This window comes from Lytechinus variegatus, chromosome 16 (assembly GCF_018143015.1).
Source record: "Lytechinus variegatus isolate NC3 chromosome 16, Lvar_3.0, whole genome shotgun sequence".
Taxonomy (NCBI): domain Eukaryota; kingdom Metazoa; phylum Echinodermata; class Echinoidea; order Temnopleuroida; family Toxopneustidae; genus Lytechinus; species Lytechinus variegatus.
Window position 1 is genome coordinate 26,920,124 of NC_054755.1, and position 9,309 is coordinate 26,929,432.

General features: G+C 38.0%; 1 protein-coding gene across 1 annotated transcript; it reads left to right on the forward strand.

Moving 5' to 3' along the window:
* The first annotated feature begins 275 nt into the window (after positions 1-275).
* Positions 276-8,391, forward strand: LOC121430191. Its single transcript, XM_041627469.1, has 8 exons — positions 276-969; positions 1,755-1,933; positions 2,759-2,861; positions 4,977-5,055; positions 5,792-5,956; positions 6,481-6,593; positions 7,028-7,127; positions 8,222-8,391. The coding sequence occupies exons 1-8, from the start codon at positions 412-414 to the stop codon at positions 8,389-8,391; spliced, it is 1,467 nt and encodes a 488-aa protein (XP_041483403.1). The 5' UTR covers positions 276-411.
* Positions 8,392-9,309: the final 918 nt, after the last annotated feature.

Genomic DNA, 9,309 nt, shown 5'->3' on the forward strand with positions numbered 1-9,309 from the left:
TTCCTGTAGTTTTCCGTACCCCTTGAATTTAATACCCATTGAGTGCATTTATATGCCAGTCACGAGATATGCGATCGGAATTTAGCTATCGGCATTGGCCTGTAACTTATTTCTTGCACACGGCACTAAAAACAAGTCACCCGCAACTCTACGTCATCTAGCCACGCCTCCTTTCTCTATCTCCGCTCTGAGTTTTTCCGGGATTTCCCCTTTCAGCACGTTCAGCGATTGGCCTGGGTGCATTTGCTTTGCGTGTTGGAAGAAGAGCATAAAAAGTCCACTCGCTTGTATGACTGGTCAGTTAATTCACAGACACCGATCAGACGGCTGAGGAAATCTCTAGCACCAATCTACAAAATTACATATATCTTTTTAAAATTCGATTCGAACGATTTCAAGCGAAGATTCAGTATGGCTCAACCGATGATGCAACGAAAGCGATCTTCTATTAATTTGAATGAGAAAGTTATGGTGAAACCAGTAGTCAAGCGACAGCGTTCTGAGCGAACGCTGGTAGCAGAAAAGATCGAAAAATGCCTTCTTCTTGGGAATGCATCACCAAGAGTGATGACAGAAGTGCCGTCATTATCACCCAAGCAAGGGCTGTCGCACGACAAATACTCAGACGACTCCTTCTTTCTCGACAACGCCTTTTTTGACAAGAAAGACTCACAGACCAAGGAACAGAAGTGCGACATCGAACGCGAACGTTCCTCTGAACCCGAGGTCGACGACTTCGGCCTGAGCGAGGAAGCAGAGAACGAAGTCGTGTCGTTCGACCAGGCAACGGTGGGCGATGCCACGAAGAAGATCTGTCAAGAATCCCAGAAGAACGTGGAGAATGAGGGCGAGGATGAGCCCGACGGCCACCACGGTCAAGGAGGGCTGAAGGGATTCCTTGACAGAGTCGCTCACAGGGTCGAAGACGTTGCCGAAGGACTGGTTGACTTTGTGATGCCGCATCATGATGTGAGTAGTTTATTTTACAATGAAACTATCGCAAGGATTTTTTTTGTCTACATTCCCTCGAAAAATTAGGAGTTATCATTGTTTAGGTCACCCGTTAAGTCATATACACTCATTTTGTATGACAAAATAGGGCGAACTTTGTCATTTTAAAGAATGAAAAGAAGTACGAACTTTGTAATTCTATAATTGAAAATTTTGAAAACAAATAAGAACTTTGTAATTCAGTACAATGAACAGTATATTGTCGAGAGCTAATATATTATGATAATTTTTTCCAATATCATTTTGTTCGGCAGCCTGCATGGCTACTTTGGCTAGCAAGATTATTTCACTTTTATTTCACTATACATGTATAATTTTACCATTGTCATTATAATATATTAATCAATAAGTCATTAGCTGCAAAAAAGTTTTTCGGAGATTTTGTTGTTTATAAACGGGGAGCTACTCGCATATGACATCACAAGCAAAATAGGGTTTTCAAAAAATTTTAATACTATGCTATGATGTTATTCATTTTTTAATAGATTTCACCGAACCCTCGTACACGTTTTTCTATAGTACCTTGCAATTGGTTAAACTCAGGGGCCCCGGAAAGTGGGGAGTGGGGGTGGCTGAGGCGAAAGTAGGAGGTTGATGCCAAAAAAATAATAAAATGATGGTAATTTTTTGTTTAACATAATACCGAACACGATTTTGCGGCTCCTGTAACCATGGTAACTGAACTTACGTCAGGATAACCTCCCCCAACCGACAGAGTAAATTATTTCTCTGTCCTTTTTCAGCTTTCTCGCCAGGAGCAAATAGACTACCATGATCTCGAGGGGTTCACCGTCCATCTCCCGGCTCACTTCCATCCATTCGACAACCCGTGTCCGTTTGGTGCTCGGCTGAATCGATCAGAGAATGGGTATAAGCTTGCCAGAGTACTCACCGACACGGCAGCTCACCATGCTGGCCTGAAGTACGTATTAAAGCCTGCATTAGCTTTGTAAAATCCACCCCTCCACCCAAACGAGTGCATATCATCATTCCCATTTATCACTACATTTCATTTCGTTTATTTCCATTTTCAATCATTACAGTTTGTTTTTTACATTTTGACATATGAATAACAAAACATGTCTCAAGTATCCCTGTACAAAAATTATATTCAAGATTATTACATATCAGGTTGGAAATGGAGGAGGCTGCTAAAAAGCGGAGTGCAGCATCCTGATAAATATTCTTGTGGTTACATAGCATATAAATATCAATTATTATAGGAATGTGTATCGTAAAACAGTTGTGATCTGGAGGGGATATGAAACAAAAATAAACAATGAGATTTAAAAAAATGCGATTTTGTATGAAAATTGATTTTGATCGGGTGTTGTTCTATCAGAATAAATTTTGGAGTGTTTTTTTTTCTTCTTGAATATTAACCCACTTCTCGGGCATGGAATGGACAAAAAAATTCAAGATATAATCTTTGTCGTTAACATCTCTAAATTTGACAGAAAAGGTATTTAAAGGAAAATAAAAACATAACCGGGAGAGAGTTCAAGTAACACACGAAACATCCAGATTCAAATTTAGATTGCGAATGTACCCCCAGAAAGAAAAAAAAATTAAAAAGAGAGAAATATTATAGGCATGTATTGATTTTTTTTCTCTCTATATCTCCCCCTTCTCTCTTCGCCCTTTCTATTCTCTACTCTTCTCTATCTCTCTCCTTTTCTCTCTTCTCCTCTTTTCTCTTTGTCCTTCTCCCACTATCTTCCTTTATTCTTCATTTCGTATAATACAGAGAATCTGATGAAGTAACCCATCTGAATGACATCGAACTGAAGAGCTTGGACACCGTTGATTTACAGAAGCTGTTCATGACTATCGACACCACGTTCACACTGGTAAGTTAGAGGCCCTTTTACACTAGATATATAGCACGAAATTGTAAAAAAAAATTACAGAACACGAAATCGTAATGATTTCTTGTGGGCAGATATATTCATGTTGAGGGTGAAAGACGGAAACGAGTTCATAATGTTAGCAGCCCCACCCACCCCCCCAAAAAAATCGAAGAATTCTTTCCTGTTTCTTGTGACTATGTTGTTGACCAGGGGCGGCCCCACCACCGTGGGAGGGAGGGGGGCAGGGGCGACTATTCCTCCGTATGATTTCTCAAGTAGTGAAGAAAAGAGGAGAAAGCAGGGGAAGGGGGGGGGGTAAAAGAAATATATAGGTCTGGACTTTGAGCTATAATCACATTCAACGAATGTGTAATTTTCAACTAGGGAAAAAAATGAAGTCGCCCCTAGGTCACTTTGCCCCCCCCCCCGTCATGGACAACAAATGGATACCTTTCTCTTCACGATTATCAAACTAGATAGAGCGTCAGATCTTTGCTCCCCAGTGACATGCCTTGTATTGTTATATCGTTGTTTCTAATCCGTTTTAAAGTTTACCTTGTGGAAAATTACGTAGGCCGATACTGGTTATACATAGGCCTATGTAAAATTTCCATCGTTTGATGAAGAATTGCTTTGGCATTAGGTCACAACTAGAACCGAACATAAAGTAAAACTAAAAAATACTCAACCACTCTACAGCTTCAAATATTATGAAAAGCTATTATGTATATTGCCTACATAAATATACTTTACCGAGTTTCAGTTATAAATAATGTATTATATTGATTTTCATTATCTCTATTAGAACTAGTAGAAATAATGACTTGAAAATAACCACAGAAACCAAAACTATGTAGTCAACAAAGACCCGTCTTATATACTCAGCAATTGATTTCAATGGTTTATGTAAATGTTTAATCTAAATCTTCTGGGCATAAAAATCGAGACCGCCTGAGGATCGATCAAACAATATTTTTTGAATAAACAGGACTTTGCCATTTGGGTTTCACATCATTTTATGGCTTGTCAGTGATTTATTTTATTATTATGTATATTCATGCATATTTATACAAGTACACAAAATCAGAGATATAATTTTTGTTTTGCATCTTGGTGGACTGTACTTAGTGTTTAAAAAGGCTAATAATCAAATATAGCAAAGATAATGTTTAATTATCGTGGGTAGTTATGACGGCATATTGATCACCGATATATCTTTTATTGACTCTGGTTAAAACCATTAATTTGGATGCACTTTATTACCTGAAAATGAGAGCCTAATGATGATAAATATTTACAAGGGGCCATATCCGCTTGATATTAATGTTTGAGAAAGAATTCTACATTATAAACATGATAAAGAAGGGCCAAAATCGAATGCCCAATGCATATGTCACTATGTCTCATGCCCCCAACTTGGCGTAAATCAGGGGAGGTGTTACACTGCAAAAACTCCGGTGTTGATTTAACACCAGCTCGGAATCTATATATGATTATGTCCACACCAGAGAAGTATTGAAATAACACCAGTTTGGAATGAAACCGTTGCTGTTTTAAAACTATTGGTGTTGTATAAACACCTATCTGGTGTTAGACTAATACCAAAACCGGTGTTGTTTAACACTTCTCTGGTGTGGACAGATACAGATTCCGGGCTGGTACTACATCAACACCGGGGTTTTTGCAGTGTACATGGGCGGCAGGGGATATTTCAAATAGCGAAAAAGGGGAGAAAAAGAAGAAAAATGTACACGGCAGGAAGTTATTCCTCAAAAAGCTGTGTGCACTTGAATAGGTAGCCTAGCTTAGCCGGGTAATAATAACAGCAGGGCCCGCTGGGAGAACAGTTTTCGGAACTGAAGTGGCTACCCTGGGTAAATATACCTCTATTATTATAAAAATTATTAAAAAGAAAAAGACGAGACGTACGTGAGTATGCAAAAGAGAGGTGTATAGTTATATCACCCCTGTATTCCAACTGAGAAAAGATATAGGCCGGTTTGCCCCCCCCCCCTTCAAAATACACTGGATCTTATACCCTGGCGTAAGTTACAGTAAATGTACGTGTACATGAATGTATTTACCCTATTTTGTTGTTTTCTTTTGCTTCTATAGACTATTCTGAGAAGATATGTTGAGGGGAATACAGTTCATCTGAAGAAGACTACGATACGAGTGACCGTTGCTGATGAAAGTGAGTAATCATTCAAAAAGAGTGAAAAAATCACTCTTTCGCGGGTTGATTCGGAGTAAAATCTCAAAATTTCATTCTAAATCAAATGCTTTGGTGATCCTTCCCGCCACTCAAGAAATGAGTAAAAAATTAACATTTTCACTCTGTATTAACTCCCACTTCACTTGTTATGGAGTGAACGTTTCCGCTCTTTACATAACTCCTTTTGAGATGAGAACACTATTCTATCACCTTTAAATGTGTAAATAGAAATAAATGGTAGAAAACTTCTGGCGAAATGATAATGAACATGTTGTGGAAGCACGAGAATTGAATGCATAATGAAAAGTTGACTTGAGGAAGTTGCAGTTTAAAAGTGAAATATTGCATATGAAATTGCCTAATCATATTCGCGATAGCTTGACAAAGAATAGATGAAATATTCATGGGTAATCCATAAGATAAAAAGATCGGTAAATGAATTGATTAATGAATAAATGGTAGATCATAGAATTAATGCAAATTTTGATACGCTCAATAATAGGGACCGCGGAACCCCTTTCAATAAACGTGGCAAAAAAGTGATAATGACCATTCGTTTTTTTCCCCGCATGGTCAGCCCCCCTCCCCTCCCTCACTTTCCAAATCGTTCCGCGGCCCAGGCCTGTTTCCAGAAAAAAATGACAGTTATCTTTCTTATATTTCAGGTTCTTAATTTGAATCTTTCTGTTCCACCAATTTGTTATTCTATTTATAGTTGTTGTGGAAGTGGTGCGCTCGGAGATCGTTTGGAGTCGAAAGCCGAGACATGTTTCGACATCGGCACTCTCTTACGTAAGCCAGGACGGGGACGGCAACTCACAGATCTACCTCAATAAGCAGGGAGAAATGGTTACCATGGGAACGTTGGTTGATGAGCGAGGTGAGACAGTTATCATGAATACTGATCACGATGATGATGATGGTGGTGGTGGTGATGATGATGGTGGTTTTGGTGGTGATGATGATGATGATGGTGGTGGTGGTGGTGGTGGTGGTGATGATGATGATGATGGTGGTTTTGGTGGTGATGATGATGATGATGATGGTGGTGGTGGTGGTGATGATGATGATGGTGGTTTTGGTGGTGATGATGATGATGATGATGGTGGTGGTGGTGGTGGTGGTGATGGTGATGGTGATGATGATGATGGTGGTGGTGATGATGGTGATGATGGTGGTGGTGGTGGTGATGATGACGATAATGACGATGATGATGATGGTGGTGGTGATGGTGATGATGAAGTTATTGATGAGGAGGAGGAGGAAGATGATGATGGTGATGGCGGTGGTGATGATGATGATGACAATGATTGTATTTTTAATCCAGTTCTTCAAGCTTCTATCCCAGCTTCTATGACACAAACAAACAAATGAAATAAATTTCTTTCCCTTTCTTCGCCACAGCTCAATTCTTTTTGGACTTCTATGCGGTCATAGGGTTTACGGAGGGCCAACGATGTGTTATTCGTCACGGGAGCACAAATCAGTTATACGACGCAGTTCAAAACTGTATGAAGGTACGAAGTCAACTCCATAACAGTAATTAAAGTTATTATTCCATTTTGAAAGACAATCATTTGTGAGCACATGATAATTCCGTCAATGAAAAAGTAAGTTATGTCTCACTTTCACCACTAATTTGTGGTATCGTTTGTTTATGTTAAAGACAAGACACCAAACTGGTTGATTTGAATTGGAACTTTAACTCCAAGTGCAATGGGAACTTTAATAAACTCGCTCGCATTGCACTGCCATCATAAGATGTATCTAGTTAACCACCCTTTAATAATCAGAGCACATTAGCACAACACAATGAGACGAAAATTGTAGCAGCCTCCAAATCCGACAGATTTATTGATTAGTTTCAGCTGCTATATACGGAGTCGGAAATATATCTTCTTATATACAACGACTCACGCGATTTCTTTGTCTATTTTATTTCATTTTCCAGACGGTGAAGGATATCTTTAATCCGGAACAGAGTTTCATGCTCGACAAAATAAAGAGATCAAGCAACCACACCTTTGTCTTCGAGTCAGTAGAGCGCCCAGGTAACTAAAAATATCCTACTTCATATTAAATTTTAATTTTTTAAGGACAAGTCCACCCCAACAAAAACTTGATTTGAATAAAAAGAGAAAAATTCAACAAACATAACACTGAAAAATCCATCAAAATCGGATGTAAAATAAGAAAGTTATGGCATTTTAAAGTTTCGCTTCATTTCACAAAACAGTTATATGCACATCCCGTTCGGTATGCAAATGAGGAACTGATGACATCACTCACTATTTCTTTTGTATTTTATTATATGAAATATTTTGATTTTCTCGTCATTGTCATGTGAAATGAAGTTTCATTCCTCCCTGAACACGTGGAATTCCATTATTATAACGTTTTGTGCTTCAGGCAAGGAGGTCCTAATCGTCAAATTCGTAAAAATTGAAATATTGTATAATTCAAACAATAAAAAACAAAAGAAATAGTAAGTGAGTGAGTGACATCATCGACTCTCTCATTTGGATGTAACTGGCTCGTTCATATAACTATTTTGTTGAAAATAAGCGAAACTTTGAAATGTCATAACTTTCTTATTTTACATCCGATTTTGATGAAATTTTCAGCATTGTGCTTGTCTGATTTTTTCTCTATTGATTTAAATCAACATTTTTCAGAGGTGGACTTGACCTTTAAATTTAATCCTAAGTTTGTTATTTATTTCAGTTGATTTGTTTTAGTTATGTCCTACTGCATAGTTTTATTTATTTCTTTATTTATTTATTTATTTATCTATTTATTCATTTAATTTCTTCGAATCGGTACAGCTTCTAGGTAACTAAAATGTCCTACTACAAAGCCGTGCTTTTTTATGTCTTCCCTTTTATACTTGATTCTGTTGTTGAGATGAATCAAGTTCTTTTTTCCTGGGGGGGGCAAATCATTCTCAATTTTGCAGAAATATCCCATGCTTAATACTAGATTCCCAAGAGGTTTAAATTATATTTAAAAAAATGCATAGTTGTGCGGATATTGATGTGATTGCTGTTTTTAAACAGAATTGATGACGTGTAGTCAAAGTGTGTGTGTCTTTTTTTCTTTAGATTTTAATCAAATATTCCCAATTTCTCTCTCCCTCTCTTTTCAGGACACTACTTAATCTATCAGGTACCTGATGACAGGACGTCGGCCATGTCTTCTGGGACATTCAAGCTATCACAATGCATTTCTCCGCAGACGGTCCCCTCCCAGGGCTCCTTCAAGATCTATGACGTCAAAGACCTTTCTAGTTCACGCTCATCGAGAAGAGGCCTCTGATTCTACACGATGTTACCATCAGAGGTCATCGTCAGGGTCATCAGGTCATAAGGTCAAAGGTCATTAAAAACTACCTACGTCATCATTTTGCCACCCTCCACCCAGGAGTAGTACCCGGTAGGAAGTAATTCCTCGACTGCTCCTGTGTCTGATCAGGGTTATGCTAAAGCCGGGGTATGATAATAGTACGCAGCGCTGAGAAAACGTTGTTGGACATCATTATCATTGTTATTACTCAGTATGATTGGCCTAATAAACAACAAATATAGTGTTTATTGATGTACATACGGGACCATAACGGTTATTTTACTTGGTGACATTTTTAATGTTAGTTCAACTGGGTGTTATGATATTCCAACACCTTTTGATTTTATGTTTACACCCTTGTTAACGTTATGTCAAACCTCTATAGGGTGTGAACTTAACACTTCAGTATTTGGTACTGTATAAGGACACACCACTGATTAAAGCGTAAGAGAAACATTTCACATTGGTTAATTTGCTGATTAGAAATCTTACTCCGTCAAAAGGATTGGAATAATATTTTTTTCGCGCTAGATTAATCGATTCTTATCCTATCTATACAAGGCCCAATATTACACATAAAAGCACATGACCCGAAATAATTTCAAATGTTCGCTTTAACAGGAAACATTCCATATAAAAAATGTATTGTCTCGTTGCGCAAAGATTGCACTTGTAAATAAAACTTGTAAATATCACGATGTTATTTATCTTGTTTCAAACCCCTTCTCTGTATGAGAAAATGCACTTGCCGTAGTTTCTGAGAAACACTGCGTATTTTTTTTACATTTTTATTTTAAAAGTGTTTAGCCATCACTATTCGTAAGTTATAGTTCTGTTGCTGTAGCGACTCACGTATCGTTAGTATATTTTGTAAGCTAAGCACAAGTTAAG

What these genes read in the sequence shown, in the direction of transcription:
- LOC121430191 (XM_041627469.1), top strand. Translation starts at nt 412, where the DNA reads ATGGCTCAACCGATGATGCAACGAAAGCGATCTTCTATTAATTTGAAT. An exon ending in AGTGACCGTTGCTGATGAAA is followed by an intron (nt 5,056 to 5,791) that starts GTGAGTAATCAT and finishes TTCTATTTATAG; the next exon opens with TTGTTGTGGAAGTGGTGCGC. An exon ending in CGAGTCAGTAGAGCGCCCAG is followed by an intron (nt 7,128 to 8,221) that starts GTAACTAAAAAT and finishes CTCTCTTTTCAG; the next exon opens with GACACTACTTAATCTATCAG.